Source organism: Oculina patagonica, chromosome 9, assembly GCF_052425735.1.
Source record: "Oculina patagonica isolate OP01 chromosome 9, crgOcupat, whole genome shotgun sequence".
NCBI classification, from domain to species: domain Eukaryota; kingdom Metazoa; phylum Cnidaria; class Anthozoa; order Scleractinia; family Oculinidae; genus Oculina; species Oculina patagonica.
The window spans coordinates 4,625,339-4,649,256 of NC_135766.1; the positions used below are offsets into that span (position 1 = coordinate 4,625,339).

The 23,918-nt window shown below is 38.5% G+C and overlaps 2 protein-coding genes across 5 annotated transcripts in view; one reads left to right on the forward strand and one right to left on the reverse strand.

Moving 5' to 3' along the window:
* Positions 1-4,847, forward strand: part of LOC144665265 (uromodulin-like) — a 32,807-nt gene extending 27,960 nt beyond the window's left edge. For all 4 annotated transcript variants that reach the window (XM_078526478.1, XM_078526480.1, XM_078526479.1 and 1 more), the window contains 4 exons: positions 249-377; positions 1,932-2,054; positions 3,197-3,325; positions 4,422-4,847. In XM_078526478.1, the coding sequence (XP_078382604.1) occupies positions 249-377; positions 1,932-2,054; positions 3,197-3,325; positions 4,422-4,789 (749 nt within the window). In that variant the 3' untranslated portion in view covers positions 4,790-4,847. The remainder of the gene's footprint in view (positions 1-248; positions 378-1,931; positions 2,055-3,196; positions 3,326-4,421) is intronic.
* Positions 4,848-7,378: 2,531 nt separating this feature from the next.
* On the reverse strand, positions 7,379-22,323 carry LOC144665321 (solute carrier family 25 member 32-like). The gene is made up of 11 exons (XM_078526552.1): positions 22,026-22,323; positions 18,064-18,158; positions 17,407-17,462; positions 15,722-15,807; positions 14,627-14,743; positions 13,833-13,882; positions 13,264-13,377; positions 12,383-12,475; positions 10,593-10,651; positions 9,812-9,862; positions 7,379-9,362 (listed from the first exon to the last, which is right to left on the reverse strand). The coding sequence occupies exons 1-11, from the start codon at positions 22,183-22,185 to the stop codon at positions 9,290-9,292; spliced, it is 954 nt and encodes a 317-aa protein (XP_078382678.1). The 5' UTR covers positions 22,186-22,323; the 3' UTR covers positions 7,379-9,289.
* Between the last annotated feature and the right edge of the window lie 1,595 nt (positions 22,324-23,918).

A 23,918-nucleotide genomic window follows, 5' to 3' on the forward strand; every position in this document is an offset into this window, starting at 1 on the left:
AATAGCGCTTGTAGAAACCAACTTTGGTCTTTTTTCTCTACTTCTATGCTAAAGGCCCCCATCTCTTGCACAAAAATGCAAGATGGGGAGATGGAGGCTACAATTTATTAAGAAACCATTTAATACTGTGCTGAAGGTAGCCTGCGTTCCAATCCTCGATGTAGCGTCGGGTTTTTACTGTCTGCGACGCGAGCTATATGACACGCCGTGTCGTAGAAATAACAATCGTATCTCATTCTGTCTTACAGATGTCGACGAGTGTGCTGCACCGGTCGACCCATGTAATGTCGTTGCTAACTCCGCGTGCAATAACAATGTTGGATCGTACAACTGCCAGTGCAATTATGGATTCATAAACAATGGTGCTAATTGTGAAGGTGCAACATTTTTTAATGTATATATTCAATCACTTTTATTAGCTTAAAAAAAGCTTGTTTAAAGAACAATTAGGTTAATCCAGGATTGGCGTGAAATTTACTTTCAGTTTATGGGTAAAACTGCTGTTTTCGTCGGTGTTACAAAAACTAAGTATGCAGCCGCCAGCATGTTTGTGTCTCTCTATGGGACACAAATATGGCGGTCATAGAATTGTAGAATCAGTAAAGTATATTTTACCATAAATTTCTATTTTCTGTCAATGAAAATAATTTGGATATCACTTCTAAACTATTATGACGTCTAAAACTAGTAATAGTTCTCACTATAAAGCTGCCCCCGCCTTTTTATAATTTGTTTTACTGCAATAATCTAGGATTAGTGGAGTCTTTTTGTCGCCTTTATTGATGCCGATGGACTACACAATTGGGCTTCTTTTTTACTGTGCCATGTACGTCATGACATTGTTTGCTGCGGAATTTCTTGTTGTGTGACACCGTTGGGTCCTAAAAATATTAATTCACAAGTTCAAGTCGAATATATTACCTAGCACGCGGAAATGTTAACCTAGCGGAAATAACACATAACACATTATTCGTGGTGACAACACGCAAGCTTATTCCCGGGCTTATAACATTCAAAATTAACTTTAATACTAACAATAACTTCCAGGCCAAAAAGCCTAAAAATTCCGCGAGTAACAAATATATATGGCACAGTTTAAAGATTCGAGAAAACAATTTTTGATCCTTATTCAACCCACTCTTTGGATCAAATAATCTGACAGTTTGTTAGCGAAACGAATTACCTTGTATTACATTTTTGTTTATTACTGTTGTAAGATGTATACGATACAAACCCCGAAAGCAAACGTTGACGCTCGAACCAGCTCTTGGAACACACGTAGCCAAGAACACGAAACCAATTGCTCGAAATCTTTCGACGTATTACTAACAACTGCTTCAAATATCACTTAAAGCAGAGAAACCGCTCGAACAAATCTGTGAACACGCGTAAACCAAAACCGGAAAACGAAATGCTGCTAGAAGATGGCGAAGCTCGAAGGTGACGAAACGCGACCTCATGGTTGCAAGTACCCAACACCACCGTGCGCGCTTGCTAAAATATTACCCGAGACGACTGTGCGCGCCTAGTTTTGTCAAATCGAGAACGCTTCGCCCATTACAAACACATTTCTTACTTTTTCAACAAACATTCTTTGTCCTTGTATGTATACACCCGGGGACTCCTAGGGTGCCTCCTCAGGTTTTGGCCTCTGGGCCAAAACCCTGCGGGGGCAATTAAAAAAAAAAATGCGAAAGAAATGTGCCTTCTTGTGACAGTTAAGAAAAACGTTCATTCGGAAACAACTTAAAAATACTTTATCTCCTAAAAGAAGCACTAAATCGAACCTCTGCAAAGGGGCTTACGTGCTTTAGGTCTAGAAAATGTGAAAAGAATAGTGTAATGGGATTGACAGTTGAGATTTTTAAAGTTTGATGACGTCAGATGAAACCCACCAATAAAACATGACGGAAATGTTTCGGTTTTTTCAGATGTTGACGAATGCACTGGAGGGGCGCATAATTGTCCTGCTAATGCTGACTGTGTTAACAATCATGGCTCATACACCTGTACCTGTAAATCAGGATATACTGGCGATGGACACAACTGTGCAGGTAAGATTGTATAATAGATCAGAAAAGTTAGGGCTTCTTTACATCAGAGCCGAGATGAGATGAGTTTCGTCCCGGGATGAAAAAGTTTTCATTTTACATGAGCGTGTTCATCTCAGGATGCCGGGACGTAGGTCGTCCCGCCCGAGTTGAATTGATCTAGCTGGCGCTTACATTACATTATATTTCATCCCGGAAAGACTGTTTACATGGTGTTGTTCGTCACGTTCCATCCCAGCATGACATTTCGTCCCGGTGCTCAGGACAGGGATGAAATCGTCTCGGGATGAACTCATCCCAGGACGAAATCATGTAGGCAGCAACAAGAAAATGACCAGACACCAAGATGACTTCATCCCGGGAAGAAAGTCATCCCGGGACGAAACTTTCATGAAACTTTCATTTCCCTTATATTATTACACATTTAGGGTGGATTTATTTGCAACATTCTCGTATAGCCGTACCATTTGCCCGTTTTCATTGTTTTGTTGTTTTTTTTTAGTTCGAAAACAATAAATTCCAATGGGAAAATGCGACGGCTATACATGTATGTTACAATTAAATACGCCCTAAATTTGTAGTAAGAAACACTTAGAAAGGATCCTGAATGTGTGTGTGTGTGTGGGGGGGGGGGGGGGCGTATAGAGTCCCATTTTCTTAACCCAAATTTCGAACAAATCCCATTTCCCAGCCTATTGGTTTCCTGATATTCCAAATCCCAATCCCACTACTACTGTTTATGTGTTTGTGATTTCCATTCCCAGTGACCCAAATTTCATTTTCCCAGTGAAATCTGCCCAAATTCCAGTTTATCCCTTCAGGCCCCTCCTTAGCGGACGTTGTCACCTTCGATCTGCATTCAAATCAAAGGTTACCTGAGGTAACAAACGTGTGTTTCGGCGAAGACAACCAAAAAAAAATGAAAAGCGACTGAAATAATTCGATTTCCTTGAAAAACTCAACACAATAGCCTAAAAGCTAAAGGAATGCACGGAACGTTTGGGGTTAAATCCAGTAACTAATCCATTATGCCCAATGGATAGAGCTTTTCTCCTTTTGGGATAGCTATGCCCTAGAAAACCATTCCGGACTATATTGCACGTGGTGGTGTAGAAATAACCGTCATATCCCATTCTATCTTGCAGATATCGACGAGTGTGCTGCACAGGTCAACCCATGTGATGCCGTTGCGAACTCCGCATGCAATAACACATATGGATCGTACATCTGCCAGTGCATTGATGGATTTATAAAGAATGGTCCGAATTGTGAAGGTGTAATATAATTTTGGAAAATATTCAATCATATTTTTAATAAGATTCTTAAGTTAGAATCCACATTTTTTGGTTAAACTATCTTATGCGTCGCACATCCCCTGCGTCTTTGTTCAAGAGTTAACTTGCATTAGTACTGAACACGTCCGTTGCTTTTTTGTTCACGTGGTTAAGACCAGTGGAAAACTGCAATCAAGATCTTTTCAACGTCACAGCTTATTTGCCCCATCTTTGAAAAAATAATAACAAATAATAATTTACCGAAAAGGCGAGTGTGTATACGAAGAAAATACAAGTGACAAGTGGGATATTCCATAGTATACCACGAGAAAGTGGTTGTGTAAAGTACCATTCACCTCCAAGCAGCTGAAGATGGCTTCCTGTGTCGCTTTTGGATACTCATTTGTGATGTTTTGGTCTGCTATTTATTTAGCTTGTGTGGTATATACTTAAACAATTATTCATCTCAGTGTCGGTAATTGTGGTAAATATTAACCTCGCCGCTTCGTAGCCAGGAAAATATCCACCACTGTTCGCCTCCAATTAATTAGTTGAATCAATCATTTTTAAAATAAGTTAGTGTACTCTAGTAAAGGAGCGTCACGGTTGAAATGTCGGGAACGAAAAAGGAAAACATCACCAAATCTAGATAAACCACACGCGAGAGCAACTTTGAATATCTTTTTAAAACTATTTAGTTAAACATGTTATAGTCGTTGAAATCTTCACACATGCCCTTCTGCATTCAAGCTGCCTCCCTTTTTGTTTTAACATTCCAAAAAAAGGAAATTATAACCCTTAAGCTAAAAAAAAAACCGCGTGCTTCCAGCCTTCTGATGGAAAAGAAAGAGAATTTAATTTTTCTACGTTTAAACCATCAGTTTTACGCGAATGCCAATTTAATTTAACACCCAGTGCACACAGTGAGATAACTAACGCTATGATAACAAACGCGAAATGAGACTTTTTTAGAGTCCTCTTTACGGCCAAATTTAGCGCATTTCTTTCGTACGCGTATGATAGTAACGCTTTCGAACACCGTATACTCGTTATCCTATTGTACCTCACAAGACTAAGTTACGTATTTAATTTTTAGCTGATGATTGTCAAAACTACCAAACTCTGTCTGATGCAGAAAGAAAACACGATTACGCAACGGTATGGCCTAATCAATGTGACAGTAACCTCCAAGTTGGCTGGTATCGTTTTGATGGAGCCGCAGGGACACAAATGGCGACCACATGTCCATCGCAGAGCAGATGTGATGCAACCGTCCCAGGCTGGTTGGATGGCGCTCATCCTACAGTGGCTGAAGGTATGGTCGCAAGAACCGTCTGCATTAACAAGTATGCAAATTGTTGCTATACAGCGTTCAGCATTCAAGTAAAGAACTGCGGCTCCTACTATATCTACAAGTTGGTTCCAACACCGGGTTGTGACATCCGTTACTGCAGTACCGACTAGTCCCATTATGAAATGACCTTAGAGCAGTACAGCTGGATACTGTTGGGTGAATATTTCGTGACGCAGTTATTTACATTTTGCTTTATTAGCATCAGTAAACAAACAAAATGCCTAATTGAAAAGGGTGGTAAAGGGTATTTTCGTGACTCGTGATCGGTCCTTTTTCTCGTGAAATGTGAAATGGCTATTTTCCCAGTGAATCGTGATTTTCATAGTAGCCGTGAATCGTGATTTTCCAAAATTATTTTTCGTGAAACGGAAAATAAATGTTTAATTCCCTTAACTTCGTTTCCCTTTTTCCATGAAGCGTGAAATGCCTATTTTATTTTCCGTGAATTGTGAAAGGACTGTTTTATTTTCCGTGAAAGCGATTTATTCACTCTCTCAAAAGAACGTACTAAATTAAGTTACTATGGTTCCTCTGAAAATTAATAGGTAAACAGAAGACACTCTTCCCCAACTCGAAAAAACGTCTGAAATTACCTATCCCCGATTTTAATTTCCCTTGGAGAATTGAGAAATCGCGATTCCACTGTCATTGTCGCAAGCGCTGCAGTAAAAACCACATGAACTCTATAGGCTATGATAACAAGCAATCTCTGAAGCACAACGTCATCAGTATCGAATTTTCAATTAGTCCCGGCAATCTCAGATGTCTCTAGTGCGGGGAGAGAAAGAGACCACCGTGCATACAAAGCAGGGCGGGACACCTTCTCTCTTTTTTCCGCCCTGTCAGTAGGTGATTACACTCCTGAAACTTGTCATTTGTAGTAGAAAGATGCTATAGTTAAAACCTTGTATTTTATATGCAACAACTATTAATCTCGAGTGCTGCCCAAGGGTAACTTTTTGTGCTTCAAAAATACAAATATCTGTAGTAGTTCCTTAAGCTTTGATTATCTTTAAAAACGTTTCAAATGATACACTGAAACCTAGACTTTACTGTCGGAAAATAACCCCGTAAATCCATCTTTGTTGCCGTATAAAAGTGCGTGCATTGAATTGACCAGGCTAGACCAGGCTAATGCAACGTTGAGTTGGAGCGCGGGGAGTTTCCTAATTAGCCCCAATTTTAGCAGTCGAAGGGCTAAGCGTAAAAGGGACCAGTCAATGTGCTATAGACAAGACCTTTTTGCGCTCAACCTTCTCTTAACTTAGATAGTATACTGTAGTGCAACACATTCAAGTGTACAGAATGCTTTACTATGACTCGCGAAAATTCCCACATCACATCGGTTTTAAGGGTTCTACCATAGTTAGTAGAGGGGACTGGTTAGGAAACGCGGTTTACATCAAAGGCCGATGTCTTTGTTATGGTTTTCCCTTAGTCACGTGATCTAACTATGGTTCTACATAGGCCATTTTCAAAAATACCATATTAAATAGATTTGGCCAAACCTTAAAGCGGAGCTCCCCGGTAATTTACGCTCTGCGGCCCTTCGGGCCGCTGTGGAGCTCCGCTAATACTCGCTGTTGTCCCTCCAAAAGTTTGCATAAGCATTGTTTTCAATTTCTCTTGGGACAGCAAAACAATGCTTGGAGGGACAACAAAGAGTATTATAGTATTTTTGAAAATGGCCTATTGCATACACGTCGATGTTAAGATTCTATTACTGACTTACAAGGCACTGGATGACTTGTCACCTTCGTACATGAAAGCGGCTCTTTTAAAAGTTCTACGCCAGCTAGGTGATTGATATTTAATCACAAAGAAAGCTTTGGACAGAGAGTTTTTTATTGCAGCTCCAATATGGTGGACTGCAATTTGCCGGAACAGATTAGACGAGCTATTAATTCGCTGGACACTTTTAATTCACTTTTAAAACGCGTCTTTTTCAACAAGTAATTGGCCGTTCCGAGGTTGCGCAGGGAACTGGGGCGAGTTTCAAACTTCAAGTAATCGATAATCTGACACCACCACATAAAAGAACTCGGTGAGATTGGTTATTTTACCAAGTTTGATGCTTTTAGGATGAACACAGACGAAGTTATGGGCCTTGAACATGGTAAAAAATCCATACAAACGTCTCTTATTTTGAGACAGCGTCCCTCAAAATCATATAAACTCTTAAATTTTTTATGATTTTTGTGATACTCTTTAAAATGGGCAAAAATAGTGATTTTCATCTTAGTTTCTTTCAAATAATGGGTCTTTGGCAGGATTTTACAGCTGTCACAAAACGGATAAAAATTTTAAGAGCTTATATGGTTTTGGGGGACGCTGGCTTACAATTAGAGACGTTTGTATGGATTTTTAACCAAGTTTCAAGGTCCATAACTTCGTTTCTCTGCATCCTGAAAGCATCAAACTTGGTCAAATAACCAATCTCATCGCGATCTTTCATGTGGTGGTGTCAGATTATCGATTACTTGAAATTTGAAAACTCGCCCCAGTTCCCTGCGCAACCTCGGAACGGCTATTATGTATGAATTTTTATTTACTACCTTTTATTTCTCTCAATTTTGTCTTTTATAACTTTGCATTTTGTTTTTTATCTTTTTATTAAGTGTTTTTTTATAAACCATTTTGAATTTATATGGTATTTTTAGTTTCAATGTTTTTAGATGTTTTAACCAATATTGTAAAACCCCATTGTACTAGTAGATTTTGGCGCTATATTAATGCATTGTATTATTGTGTTATTAACGCCCGTTTAGCGAACTCAAACATGACGAACAACCGGACACATGAACGAAACCAAACGTTTTCACTTAGTAACGCGGTTGGATGTAAATTCTACTGAAGCAGTCGGGCTCCCCAGAAATGACAAACACAAATGAATGATTGCACCGAACTCGTTGTATCTTAGTTACGTAATTAAAGAACATCACTTACAACGATCCAATTTTTTGCTTAATCTTGCGGGTCTGTTAAGCCTAACACTTAAAAGAGCAATGTCTCGATATTTTAAGGCATTTTTTCTGATTTCTTCTAAATTGAAGAAAACCTCAAAATAATAGTTGTGTTATGTAGAAAAACAACAAAGGAGTAATAAAACCGCGAAAATAACCAAAAATGGTTTCAACTGACGAAGATTAAAACGGATTGCTAACAACAAACCTGAAAAAACTTGCCAGCTTTTTCAAGATGGGTTATCCGTGGCGTAGCTCCTTTAAAATACATGTAAATAGGACAAAATCAATGCACTACGAATTAGAACCAGTACAGTTAGTTGAGGACATTATTCACAATCTGGCCAAAGAACCTGATTTAAGGCGATTCCTTTGTATTCACTGCAGATCATTTTGCCAGGTACAATCTGGCGGCCGAGGGCACATTAAAAACCAGTAGGGTAGCAACTCTCGTAAGTTTGTAATTCTATTGGTCCTCTAGTGTAGTAGTTGCTACTGTTTTGGGTCTTGGAGCATTGTTCGTGTTTTTCTCTCAAAGAGTAGTGAACCATTCATGTGAAAGTCAGACCTTGTGAGAGCTGCTTCCCGACGTTAAATTTTTCGGTTCGTTGCCGTTACTGGTTTTGCGTCGTTACGGTGATATTTTTCAAGTTCGTAAACGCAACAAAAAACAATTCGAGCTGAAGAATCTTTTCTTTCCCTTCCGTTGCAAGGTCTATGGTGTAATGCCACGAGTCGCGAAAGGTATAGTTGCGCGTGCTTGAAGAATATCATTGTTGCGTGTTGTTTTACGACACTTTACTACTATTATGATTAACTAATAATAACTTGCTAATATAATTAATCTGTACAGCTATCGCCACGACCCATTTACAGCTTGCCATGTTTCTTTACGGAAACGTTTTAAAGTTTAATCTGCAGCGTAGAAGACTATTATCAACATTTACTCACTGAATAAAATTAAATTGAATAAAAAAGCATTAAAGAGCCATTCAATATCAAAATTAAAATCATTTAAACAAAACTGGTATAAAGGTGCATGGGTCGACTTATTGTACATTAGGTAATGTAACCGGCATGTCAGTAATGTATGTAGTGTTAGTAGTGTGAAGAATGTAAGCAATTCTAATGCAGTGGAATGTAAAAATGTAAGTAATTGTACGTTAAGTCATGTAGGTAACCTAAGTAATTGTTCTGTAAGTAGGCTATATATATATATTTTTTTTTTCTGTGTGTTGCAATAAAAAAAAAATTAAAAAAAAAGCATGAGTCGACCCGTTTTCTTAGTATCAACCACGTGACCAAGAAATGACCAATGAGAACAAGCATTAAAAGAGACGAAACTCCAGTTAAATAACCATGTCCAATAACAGCTTCTTTTTCTTAAAGATAAAAAAAAATGTATGGGCGGTTTTCTTCATACTAAGATAGTCGTAATAAGTTACATGACCATCCATAGATGTTCGCTGAACGACGGACACTTTTCTAGTTATATTTCGTCCCTTTCTTTAAACTGAGGACGCAGTTCAAGTACGTTTGTCGCCAAAAGCACAGCCCTCAAGCATCTTTCTGACTCAAAATGTTGCGTGGTGACTCAGAACTGTGCCACACAATTTTATTCTACTGTTATTTTGAAATTCCTTGATGCTAGCTTGTCGGCATAAGAAGATGAATGACGTTTTCGTACACCATGAAGGTAAGTGCACACGCTGGTGTCACTCTAAAAACAGAAACAAAAAAGACAGTTACAAGTTAATGTTCATTCGTTCGTTCGTTCGTTCGTTCGTTCGTTCGTTCGTTCGTTCGTTCGTTCGTTCGTTCGTTCGTTCGTTCGTTCGTTCGTTCGTTCGTTCGTTCGTTCGTTCGTTCGTTCGTTCGTTCGTTCGTTCGTTCGTTCGTTCGTTCGTTCGTTCGTTCGTTCGTTCGTTCGTTCGTTCGTTCGTTCGTTCGTTCGTTCGTTCGTTCGTTCGTTCGTTCGTTCGTTCGTTCGTTCGTTCGTTCGTTCGTTCGTTCGTTCGTTCGTTCGTTCGTTCGTTCGTTCGTTCGTTCGTTCGTTCGGTCGGTCGGTCTTCGTTCGTTCTTTCGTTCGTTTGTTCTTCGTTCGTTCGTTCGTTCGTTCGTTCGTTTTTAACCTGTTGAAGTAAACGTAATTATAAATAATCGCCTTACCTGAGAACATTGGGAACCAGTCCCTTGTAAAATCCTTTCACTCCTTCGTATCTAAAATTGTGAGAATGAAACCGAAGTTAAAAGACATCAGCAGCACTTTACACCAGCAGATGAACCTTGTAAATACACGACCTAAAGGTTTCTTAAGCCTAAAAGGCGTGTGTTGTTCAAGCTCTGGTCGGGGCACTGCGTTGTGTTCCTGGGCAAGACACTCCACTCTCGAGCTCATAGTGCCTCCCTCAACGCAGGTGTAAAAATGGGTATTAAATGCAGAGGGTAGCCCTGCGATAGACTATTATATCATCCCATCCAGCAGCTTTATGGTACAAAATCGGAAATAAACGCCGTAGCCATGAATTTGGATACAGCCCAGTCCCACGTTAGAGCTCCCACGTGATATGGCAAGAAATCTTCGAACAGCAGTTTTGCTCTAGCTCAGAAAGTTACTCTGTTTTTCATTGGTTGTCAGCCTTATAAAGCCAACCACGGCATTCAATTAAACGTATAATTATCTGTAGTGCATGTCGTTGGCAAGGAACTTTTAAGCCCTAATCTGAGGGTCAGTAGTGCAGAAACTCTCAAGCTTGTGCATTGTAATTCTACTGGTTCTCTGGTGTAGCAGTTGTTTAATACTGTTTTGGGGGCGAGGGGATTGTTCTTGGACCAGTAGAATAACACGTTTACGAGTGCATTCTCAGCATCTAGAAGTTTACTTGAACGAGTCAGCTAATTATTAACTTTTACTTTTCCTCTGAATAAGACATCTCAATTTGCTACTCACCTGAAAGTTTTACGAATAATGTCCACTGCCCCTTTATATTCAGCCATGGTGTACTGATTCTTCAAATTAAGAAAAAAAAAACATAAGTTCAGTGACTCGGTTCATGTACATGTACGGTGCCCTTCTTCCCGTAAGCTCACTTTTTTGGGGCCGGTTTCTACTGACAAATAAAACATATATTACCACAGAGAAACGGGTCGTTATAATTATGATTTGACCAGGGGTTTCGCCAAGGAGGTTCTCCCTAGAGTAGCTTATACGGGGAGTCTCTGCCCAAAAAAGCTACCTTTTTCAGGCTTGAGGTTTATAAATGGGTAGGGATCTCACGAGTTCGAGTATAGAAAATGGGAAGGAAAACTATCATTCTGGTATTAAAAAGGCCAAGGTTTCAAAATATTGAATGATCGATTCATTGAAGTGTTACTCAAAGTGAAATAGTAAGAAAAAAAGATTCGGTATCCCTTCTGAAATATTATTTTGTACCAAAGGTACTTGTAAAAGGGTTACCTTTTCTTTTAAAAAATGGTCAGTACATGTATATAAGCAAGGGGAAAGGGTTTGGACATGGGCGCGGAGGCTCCCTGAATAAAAATCAAAGAGCTCTTCGAGCCACGACTGAATTTTTTGCCAAGTTTAAAAGTTTAGTTTTCATTCCTTGTAAATTTATGAGCAGCAAGGTGATTCAAACATTCCTTTGATGCACATGATAACAGATAAACGGTGGAATGTCGATTACATTGATATAAGATATTTTCGTCTCACGTGACTAAGTACGTCTAAGTAGCGCAGTCGGGTAGGCAACTGACTGCGGATCGAAAGGTCGCGAGTTCGAGTCCCAGAGGGGGGTTTATTTTTTTTTTCCTTTTTTTTTTCTTTTTTTAACCCAAAGCACTAAAATGGTTTGTTTATTATATCGCTCTGTAGGTATGCATTGCAGAATAATTTACATGTAGGCTGTAAAGTAATAACGCTGTAAAAAAAATATAATAGACTGATTCAGGTACAAATGTAATATTGTGCTGTTTCATCTGAAAAGCTTTTCCTTTTTTTGGGAACAAGCAGCCACGCACTCGATTTTAGCCAACGCTCTGGTTTCTAGATAGATCCATCGCTTATGAAGCTTATGTGAAACCCGATTTAGTTTTCGAATGCTCCTACATTCGACTACATGTACTACGCTAGCTCGAAAGATAGACACGAAAGTCATCGATCGATTAATGCAGATTACTGGCTCTCAATGTTCACTTTTTTGGCGGTCGATTTCTTAATTCTTCACGTAATTGTCAGCCATATTTTGTTTCTTTGCTTCTGGTTTTTCTTGTAAACCCCTTTAAATTTAAAAGACCGCCTTTATACGGCCGCTTTTATACGGCCGCCTTGCTACACTATTTCTACAAGTAAATCTGCTGGTCAGCGGAGTTGCAATGAGAAGTCTACAGATGATGGACCAACCGACCAACCGTGGCTACCCACAATACTCCTGAATAAATTCAGTCGTAAAAATGAGATGAGTATCAGGGGGGGTCGGGGGTGTTAGAAGCCTGCTTCTGGTGCTGCACTGCCTGCTGCACTGCCTCGTGCACTGATTTCTAAATCTACTAAGAAAATCTCCTAAACACTTTTTTATATTTTCACAGTTTACGCTGTTAAGCAATACGATCTTAGCTGACTCTCAGCACATGCTTAGGTTGCCTGTGCAAACCATTCGCTGCTCCTGGGATGCCCTGTGGTCTGAAAACCAACACGTATTAAACCATTCTACCATAAGACAATTTTTCACCGATCCTCACCTGAAGTCTTGATCTGACCACTTGATAGGGATATGTTGCAGTTGCAGCAAACATTTTCGATAATGAAGCCATTAAGAGGTATTCTGTTGAGCTCTACAGAAAAAAAGTAAAATTACAATGTATACAATACAACTTTAGTTTGAAATTTACTGATTCAAATCTGATTCAATTACAGATTCAATTTACTGATTAAAATTTAAATACTTTTGAGCTCTATGTAAAAAAGTAAAATTACAATGTACTGTACATGTATACAGTACAACTGTAGTTTAAAATTTACTGATTCATCCACAATAATTTTGCTTCCAAAGGTTTTAAACTGCCTGGTCACAAACTAATAGAATAGTACAGTGTACATTGACTGCTTACATGTAGCAAAGGTAAACGTTTAAGATTGTACAGGTAGATTTAAATACAGCATCCTCTAGTGAAAGTACTTTAATTTATTATTGCTAAGTCTCTCAGTGAGTAGAAATGCCTTTTTTAACTTGCTTTTTTTTCTTGATCCATGTCTATGTTTGTTGTAGCATACTTTTTCAGTGCACATTTCATTCTTTATAGATTTATTCGGATGGTATATTAAGAAGGAATTAATTACATTTCTTAAACTTTCTTATTCTAAGAGAGACAGACAGGGAGAGGGGGGATCGGAGGAGGATTAAATTTTTCAAGAAGGGCCAATCAATGGAGAATGCATAGCCAACTAAATTATAATGTACGAGTTGTTTTCACTACAAGCAGATTGGTCTTTCCTCACCATCATCATCAACATCATTTTCACTCCCCATTCGATCATCCCTGTCACTTGAAATCCAGAGTACTCCCCCCTGGGGCCTTAGTCTTTCGGTTAGGTTTCAAATGCAATGATGGCATTTATTTACCAGTTTCTTGTTGATTGGTGTTCCAAAGTACTGACTGTAGCCCTTTTTCAGTTCTTCGTATGCCATAAACTGCAGTGCTCCATGTGAGACTCCAATAAGTCCTGGGGCATACCCCTGAAAGTCAAACAAACACATGCCAGTAATTGTTACAGATTGTCAAAACGGAAAATTGACTGGTTGACTTATACATGTAATTATATTATGATACTTATAAATTATGTTGTTATATAAGTGGGATTTTTTCCCCAACAGCATATGCCCTAATTGGCTACAGTACTTTTAGGCCACATACAATGTGTCGTCTACCGGTAACAATAAACTGTATCGCACCATAAGTCTCTAAGCAGGCAACATTGCATCATCAGAAGGTAACAGTGCACTTAATATGCCTGCGAATGTTGACTGACAACCGCCGTTTTCTAAGTCTTTCTTGGGCAATAATATTTTTAACAAATCACATTCGCTTGCGGCTTCTTGGCTCTTCTCTGTCGTTCGGCATAAACAAAGAACTTGCACTCTGCTCGAATCCCGTCAGCTATGCAGGCTAGCAATAGGTTAAATGCATTTACCTTGTACAATCCTCTTAACCCTTCATGTCTCCACAACTTTAAAAGGGCATCTACATGTAAAATGCATGAAACAGGGGTTAACAAACAAAAAATTCCTGCATAGTACATGTAGGTGATACCCACACAAAGTGCATTGCTAGGGAAAGTTAAGTACCCAGGAAATGCCAGAGGCTGAAACAAAACAAAATCACTGTTGGCATTCCAAGAGTCCTATATTTTATATCATCTACATACATACATGTATGTACATAACGTACAGTAGATGTATGTTCCTGAGCTACATACAGTACTGCTCAAAGGTACGCAAGTAAGCACCTCCAACCTTGGTATATACAGGTACTTAAGGTAATTATTTTTTATTATTATTTTTACATGAAGCGTTCTCAATTCATTTAATTACTGGGAAATTATAATTTTTCAAGGTCCCCAATGGGAGTCGAATCCATGACCTTCCAGATTCCCGTTGAATATTGCTCAACCACTAATCACAGACTCAAAGTGAGTAAGGTGGCAAGAACATTAATACAGTATGTTCTTTTAAAAATTGACTCGAGAATACTTCTTCTTGCTTTCACTTTATCTGAGTTACTATTGTCACTTATTATTTATTAGCTTTGTTTTAGTTTTTTTTTATTCTGACTTAATTTTTGAGGTGGGAGGGGTGCATAAATGAAATATTTAGACTGTCTTATTAAAAAAAAAATGTACATGTACGGTGCACCTTTACAAATTTAGGTAAAATAATTATATATAATTTGCATACACTAGTTAGTTGTTATGAAACGACTCCTTACCAATCATTCCTTTGTACTGCGGTGCTTGTGTGATTCCAGCTCTTGGATCAGTGTACTGAAGACACATGCGAGTTTTCACCACCCATATTGGGTTTGTTATTGACAAAACTCCTATTCCTACAGGAAACAAATAAAATTATTTTTGTAATTCTCATTGCATGTACCTGGCAGCACAAAGATATGGATTTTATTTTCGAGTGGTAAAAGCAATATTTTACCAAAGATAAAAAATTCATAAAATTCATATAATAATATTATATCTAAAGCCACAGCGTAATAAACAAAAATCATGAATTAAGTAATTTAATAAGCTAAACAGAACAACTGTCCAGAGGAAGGGAATCGATAACCTTACATGTACTAATGAGGATATCAAAAATACACCACTGCGGTCTGGATGTAGTCTTGTACAAATTTTACATCATGTGGTCTACTTTTCATTAAAACACTGGTGTCTCTCTAATAAAAACCTGTGTTTAGAAGCTAACTTACGGTACATAATTTGTACATAATGTACAACAAATATTCCTTTTAATTGTTTGCTCTCGGTCTATGTTTTGAAATCTACATGAATGAGTAAATAATGATAACTATTAATAAAGTCTACAAAATAAAATTTGAAAGAAAAACTTATGACAAGTTTAAATTTTGGTAGTCAAATAAAAGCATTTCTGGCAATTATTTAATTTTGCAGTCACTGTGTCACAGGTGTTATATACAGTTTTTATTTCCATTTTTTTTATCTAAGGGCATTGCTAACAGACGCCCATAGACCAATGACCCCCTGAAATTCTGGACCCTATTCCTATAAATGTAGCTTGCAAAAGGCAAAGAAAAGGCAACAGTCTCAGTTTGTACAGCTGGTTTGCTTGCATAGGTTGAAAACTTCCCAACAACAACAACATAAGAATACCCCCATCACTGATGAAAAGAAAGGACCTTTGTGACAAATATGTACTTTTGGAACTGTAACTGAAAAATAAGATTTAAAAAATATATCACAGCTGTTTGATACTTATTGTAATGCAGCTTTGTAATTTTTTATTAATTTGTTAAAGAAAAGTTGCAATATACATGTACAATGAAGTTCCTTACCTGCTACTGTCCCTGCTATAAGATGCTTCTCGGGTCCTAATGGCTTATCACTGTCTTTCTGCATCCATGCTTTTAAAATGTTGTAACTACATTAAATTATTTTAAGAAATAAAAAGTAATTATAATGTTAGATGTTGGTTACTTCTTGAGTTGTACTTCACTCAATCCAATTACATGTACATACTAGTGGTAACCACAGGTTAGAAAGTGCGGGCCTTGACGCACTTAGAAAAGGTACTGGTACGAGAGTGCATAATTTTAGATGGCAGTGTCGATAAATAAATGATTAAATGGACAAAAGACAATTATCCCGAGTAACGCGTCACGCAAGGAATGCATGTTTTTATCGTTTTGGGAAGTGTAATCGAGCACGCGGTGTGAATTGAGATGTGATTTTTCTCGGTCGGTAAACTCGCTATGTTGTGCTCACCTTTTATTAACGTGGCGTGATTAATGATAAATCACGCTTAATTGCCGCTAACCGGCCGCGAACCAGTCGGAGCTGTTTTTTGTCGGATTGACAGTTTAGTGAACTGTAGTCGAGCATGCGGTGTTTAATTGAGATGTGATTTTCCTCGGTCGATAAACTCGCTATGTTGTCAGTATTATAACGAATTTCTCGAGAATAACCGTTGTTGGAATCATTCGCTTTGCCATGGTTTATGCCTGATACAATCAGAGCAAATTTTCGCAAAAGCAACACCCGTAAAACAAGTCTGCAAATTGTAATGTTTGCAATCTTCCATGTGACAGAAGCCTAGATCTTATGTGACAATCGTTCTTAGAGAACAGATTTTCTCTTCCGGTGTTACGACAAACTGTCGTGATTGACACATTTTTCGCATTCCGATCGTTCTTAGTGGAAGAATAAAATTTTCAACTTCCCTTTTCTGTTCGCTTTTTATTAACGTGGCGCGCACGCGTTAAAACGCAACTCGCTGGTCACCGTCAAGATTAGGGTTGCGCGCCTCTCTTGGGCCTGCAATATTTTATAACACAATAACGCAAATTGAGGTGTCAATATTTTAAAACAGGTATTAACTTACCTTATTCTTACTCATTTTTGCAAGGTTTAAGGTTTCAAAATAATTTACTGATGACATAATGACATACCCGGTATGCGCATTTAAAAATATTTTTATCAAAACAATACAAATTTTGAATGTCTGGAACTGCAACTACATGTATCTATCCTAGAAAATATTCTTCTATCTTGTTTTCAACTAGCATCCTTCCTCTGATTACTGTTTTCTTCGGCTTGTAAATCAACTAAACTCTTTAGAATTATTACAGTCTCCAATTTTCCATTTGCAGGCTCCTTGTAATTACATTGAGCCGGAACTTTGTTTATTTCCAGTAGTTCCTTACTAGTCTTTGACAACTAAGCCATAAAACATTGACAAAATAACACAAAGTTAAACTTGTCTTTTGTTCTTACTTTTTCTTGCAATCGCGGAAATTAATACTCGCGAATTTCGGCTGCCAAATTTTGGTAAAATTATTTTAACTTAGTAACAATAAGTTAATCCATGAATGTACAGTGTATAGTGCACCAATTCATGTCTTCAGTAAAACAACGGAAAACTTATAATTTAATAAATAAATACAATTTATCATAAAAACTCTGATGAACCTAACACATACAGTACAGTGTACATGTAGAAGTACAAATTTAAATGTTTTACCTGAAGAAGTACAAACCCCAAGCTGACCCATTTCCCCAAACATTAGGTGTCACACCCTGGACATGAGTTTACAAAGAGAAGAAAAGATAAAAATTAGCAAAATTTGAAAGTTAAAACATATAGCATTGCTTATCCTCTCACTCTACCAGAAGCAAAGTCCCCACATTTCCCTGCAAAATGTGTGAGACATCACAAATCCAGCCCCCACATTAATTTTTCCCCCAACACAAGGGTTCAAATTTATTGCAAAGTCCAGACAAAGTACTTGATTCCAGGCCACATGTACACACAAGTCATATATGGCCTAGGGTCCCCCCCCCTCCCCCAGATCAGGAAACTGAAGACAAGTGATTACGGTAAAGCGGCCTTCACACGACAAACTAAAGTTGGCAAACTCATGTTGGCAAACTCAAGTTGGTGTGTGTGAACGACACAACAACAGTTGGCAAACAAGTTGGCAAACTGTTGGTGAGAATAAAGACAAGTTCTATTTTGTCGCCAACAGTTGGCCAACTTGTTTGCCGTTGCTGCGTCCTTCACACACACCAACTTGAGTTTGCCAACATGAGTTGGCCAATAGTTTGTCGTGTGAAGGCCGCTTAAGACCACCACACCTAACACTCCACCCTGAAAAGGCGATCATAATTTTGTCTGTACCTGATATAATCCCTTGATACCATTTGATCTCACAATCGACCTCACAGCATCAACAAGTCCTCTGTAAGCTGGTAACTTCCCACTGCCATCATTCACTGACAAAAAATAAAAATGATAGTTAATTACATTTATTTAGAAAACAGCCTGCAAGAAAGTCCATTCTTGAAGCTGTTTTTTCTAAATATAGAAACACTAAACTAGCACAGCTATTGGTGTACATGTACCATAAACCCTCTAATAAGCCCTTCCTACCCAGGGAGGGGTAAGGGGGTATCTGGGAGGGGGGAAGGGGATCTGACTTATCTCTTGAAAGCATAAATTATTTCTAGAGAGAGAAGGCTAACATAAAAGAGAGTCAGGATGAAAAGCCAGCAGGTTATAAGTTAACCACTTATTTTTTTGTACAACACTTTGATCAATATTTAACAATAAGACAACAAGGTTTCTTCAGTATCGGCTGATAGTTGACAAGGGGTGAAGCACTGAGTCAACTATCAAAAGGAAATAGAAACTGAGTCAACTATCAAAAGGTAATACAAACCGAAAGCGAGCTGTTGAATTGTTTTAGCATAACCCAGAGAACGATCCATTCAACAAAAAATTCAATGAAAGTGTGTTTTGCTTTGTGATCTTGCTTGCACATGCATTTAAGTGCTACTATGATCAAATTTTTGATTTTCATTTTTTTACATTGTCGTGAACAATTAGACTTTCTTGCTCACCTTGCCAAATTTCAATCTATTACGAACATCAGATGTCGTTTTATTTTAACGTTTATTTCCGATATTTACGGCCGCCATTAAACAACCTTGTTCCAAGGCTTGGTTGAGAATAGGGAGAAAATGACGTCAAAGGCTCAAAAATACCTCACGGGTTCAAATTAGAATAACAATCAGCATAGAAAATTGCACCAAAAACAAGCCCAAAGTTTTTGTTGCTTTTCGTGTGATTTTCAATACATATTGTTATTATATTTCAACCCGTGAGGTATTTTGGAGCCTTTGACGTCATTTTCTATTCGCAACCAAGCCTTGGAACAAGGTTGTTTAATGGCAGCCGTAAATTATTGGAAATAAACGTTAAAATAAAACGACTTCTGATGTTCATAATGGATTGAAAATTGGCAAGGTGAGTAAGAAAGTCTTACTGTACACGAAAATGTAAAAAAAATGGAAATCGAAAATTTGATCATAGTAGCACTTTAAGAACATTCCATTTGAAATCAGGCAGTGCTTGCACAGCCATTTAGATTGCAATTTTTCCAAATAGTCGGTCACTGGGCTATGCTTAAGTCTTTTATTCAATTATTTTGGAGTAGAAGTACCGATGATATTTTTTTCCAAAGCTGGCAAATACCATTATATGAGTTTCTGCCCAGATTACATGTAAAGGTAGGTAAAGTCTGTGTCCGAGCCAAGTGGCCCATACAGCCGGAGCTTATCCCGGTTTCTGTAGCATTACACAACTGAGAGTATTGCTACTCCCCCTTGGATGAGATGCCAGTCCATCGCAGGGGATTACCCCCCAGCAGTGAATTCAGCGTAGGCACTGTGAGAGTAAAGTGTCTTGCCCAAGAACACAACGCAGCGCCCCGGCCAGACCTCGAACCCGGGCCGTTTGACCCGGAGTCAAGCGTGCTAACCATTAGGCCACCGCGCCTCCCAGATTACATGTAGTACAGCAAAAATACACTGCCATATTTTACAGGGTGTTGTAGCTGGCAGTCATTTCATTATCTTGCAGACATGTTGTGTAATACAGTCTGTCATTTATTGTTTTTGTTGTGAAGGAAAAGGGGGAGGCTTAAAAGAAATGGTGGACTTATTCGTAATTGGAGATGGGATTTACCGTATTGATGGTGCAAACATATACTTTACAGTACTGCCTGAAAGCATAAGCACATCGGCCGCGGGTTTCACGAGGTGGATGCGTGGGTAGTGCGTCCACCTCAGGAGGAACGAACGAAGCACAAGACAAAACCGAGACGAACCCAAGGTAATCACGCGTGAGTGATTTTCTTTGATAGAAACAATTGTGAAAGTTTGGGAGAACTAAAAAAACTGTGAAAACATTGTACTTTGTATGGCCGACATAAAGCCAAAAAGTGTTTGTGTCAGTGATCGAATGTCAAATACGTCCACATTCATCTTGGTAGCTTAAGGTAGCCATCTGGAAAAAGATTTAATCTGAGTGAGTTTGACTATTATTAACGTAACAATTCAAAAAAACTTGAGCTGTATTTTATAGGTTTTTTATACCATAGTTTCTTAACATTGGGGTCAGCCAGGTTATGTTGTTATTCTGCCAGATGTAGGTTGTTTAGCCCCCAAGTCGATTAGCCCCCAGTCTGCTTGCCCTAAATCTTAAGTCTGTAAGCCCTCAGTAAAATGATCATCCTGCAATAATTTTTTTCTTTTAGCCTTCTTTCACTGTTTTTTCCATTTGTGATATGACAGTGGCTTTCCTGAATGTTTTCAGTCGAGTACACAAGCCGAAAAACTTAATTGAACGCAAAGCAAACAAAACCAACTATAATAGCAGCCTATATGACATGGTGAAACTGAGGTAAATCAGTTGATGTGAAAGTGGAAAGGTAAATTTGGATAGAAAGGATTATATCTTTTCTCGGCATCAGTAGAAATGTAGTGATATTAACACTTGAACTTATAAGAATTTCCGCGTTTTACATCAAGCAAAGCAAAGCTTCACTTGCTTTTGCTTTCACCTACTCGACCAGTCGTATAAAGTCCGCTAAACTTTGTATTAACTATCATATTCATCCCGAGTTACCAGTGAAGAATAGTTAATTGACTTAAAAGACAAATTTTAATTGGCAACTTAACTGGCAAATTGGTAACTTATCTGGGAATTTACAGATTGGGGGCTAATCATCTTGGGGGCTATTAGGGACCGGTCATTATTTATGTAGAGGGGGGGAGGGAAAAAAAGAAGGGGGGGTCAAGGCTATTTCAGAGTGGCAAGAGGGGGGGCTAAAATTTTTTATAAAGAAGTTTAGGGGGGGGATAAGCAGTTTGAGGTGGGTAAAACAGTTAAATAGAACAGTGCAAACACCATATGTGAAACAGTGAGATGCTAAATTGTACAATTTTATGCTATTTCTATTGTTTTCTTTTGTTTAAACTCCACTATTATGTACAACTTTAGTGATTTGTATTTTACAGAAACACTGTTTTCACTCTAAACTCCATTGTTATCTTAAAATTAATTTTAGTTAATAAAGAAACCAGACCTTTATAATCTGCTTTAATATCTGGTTTGACTGAAATTATTTTCTTTTTACAAAATGATTATCACTGCAATAGCCCAAGAAGTAATAAAACATGATATTTATGACAACAAGAATTCAAAGTAATCCCTTTACAACTTTAGGAAAATCATTGGAAAGGAATTATATTTTGCATGGATATTACATTTGTGTTCACCATGAGAGCATAATTTGTAAAAACTACCACTTTTCCAAAGTTAAGGAGTTAATAATAGAGGTATGTTTACTATACACATAACTCATCCAAAAATTTGCCGTATTGCTGGACAAGTATCCATAGCAAAGAAGCCTTGGTTGACTAAGTGTTGATCAAGCCTTTTTGCATTAGAACAAGTGTACGTGCAATTAAGATTGTATGTAGCATGCATTTAATAATAAATTACTTGAGGCATATAAAGGGAGATATGAGGTGGGGGGGGGGGGGTCATCACGTAAATATTGAATAAAGAAGGGGGGGTCACTTGCTACTTACATGGCCTGGAGGGGGGGCCTTACAAAAATTTTGATCTTTCCAACATATTTTTCCCTCCCCCCCTCTACATAAATAATGACCGGTCCCTAAACATCCGGATACCATTCTCCTGCCTGCCAGAGTGAATTTTCCTTTTCATTAACTAGCGCACACGCAAACCAAGGAAACAATATAAAACAATACTAGAATTTCATAGCGCCTTACCTTGAAATCTAATTTTTATCAGGTCCAACGGATGCAGAACAAGAGTTGACGTAACACCTCCAGACACTCCAGCTAAAAGATGTTCGTAGCGAATGTACCGAGTGATGGATGGTCTCTGTGACGTTGCTGGCCGCTCAGGAATTGCCTGACGTTCGCCCATATTATTTACAAATTTTATGAAAACTTTTAAACATTAAAACATTCCTTCTATGCGTAATATCACCAGAAAATCAGAGACTTCGTGTTTCATCATCCTCGGCCGCCATTTTGAAAGTGGTGTTTACCAGGCCCCCTCATCAGGAAATGGTACCCAACTCCCCGTTGCACCCACGGTCAAGTAAGTATGTCATGTTATACATACTCCAAGCCAGCGTCGCTTTGCGGCTACATTCGTATTTATCTGGCCGTTTAGGGTCAAAAATTATGGTGGTTTCGCTCTTTAGGAGAAAAAAAGAAGCAATTTGCGGTCTAAGAAGAGCAAATTATGGCGGATTGCGGACAGGACGTCACCCTATAATAGACCATCTTACAAGACTTCTCAAATGGTTTTTGGGCCGAATGGAGATTGGACAAGACGAGTCAAGAAATTACTCTCCAGTAATCCTTTCCCAGAAGTTTCGATTTTTCTTTTTTCATTGTTTTTCTGCATGATTTTTTATCTTAAGCCTTCAGCCTTTTTTCGGGTATGGTCGCCTTTCGAGATTTTTTTTTTCTTTTTTTGCTTTCGTCCTTGTGTGTAGGCTTAACATTTGAATATTTTTTTATTATTGTTTGGACAGTACAACTTTTTTTTACCTCATCCCTTCCTTTTTTCGCTCTTTCTTTCTTTCTTTATATTTTTTTTTCAATCAATCAATCAATTTATTAAAGTCATGACGCGAGATAAGGTTGCCTTCTCTACCCGGCGAGCCAGAGGCTCGTGTAACAAGCGCATGACAAAAATTTATATTATTATTTTTTTGCGCTCTTACTACTAGTATCTTTAGCTGAAAAGTGTTATTTGGCATCCGGAAAAGTTTAAAGGACTCTATTCAACCACGCCTTGAAATCCTTGATATCCGCCATTCTCGATGCCGAATATCCCAGAGGAGCGAAAACTACACGATACTTGCGGAAAAAATAACACGACGAAATACCTCTAATTAAAATCACGAGGTTAAGGATATTGAAACGATTTATTAATTTTATCAGTGTGATGTCCTTTATAAGTAACAATACTAAACATTTACAAGAAATTGCAGTATTAAATTTTGCTATAGAATAACATCGGGGGCTAAGCGCTGGTATAAAATCCCAGTGGGGTTAGCAAGGGTCACCAATGCTCTCCCCGTAAATGCTGAGAAATGCCTTTCCTTGCTAGCAGTAGCTAGCAGCTGAGCGACAGTGGCAAAAGGCGAGTGTTCGGCGCCTTCAAATAACCGAAATCTGTGACTAAGGAAAGGAAAACCCCGACAGAAAAACCCTGGCCCTCCAGGTTGGGGGTTGGGCGTGAGGCCAATCACCTCGCCCCATAAAACATTGTGATTACGGAAACTGGAATCTCGATGTATACAGGCTACAATGGGTGTAGTACAACGACATGCCGAACCCCAGACGATGCATTTATTAGCTGGATCAGCCCAGAAAGCTGGAAGGGAATTGAAGAAAGGAAACAGCTAAAGCATAAGTTAGCTGGCGCAAGGTCGGAACGTCTTAAGGCAAGGCTGCAGCAGGAATACAGGAAGAAAGATCTAGAAGTGAAGAAAAGTTTGATAAAGGATGAGAGAGAGTGGGCTAACAATATAGCACAAGAGGCAGAGGATGCTGCTAAGTGTGGGCAGATGAAAGATGTGCACGATGCTACAAGAAGGCTGTGCTGCGAGCCACCAAAGAAAATTGACATGGTAAGGAACA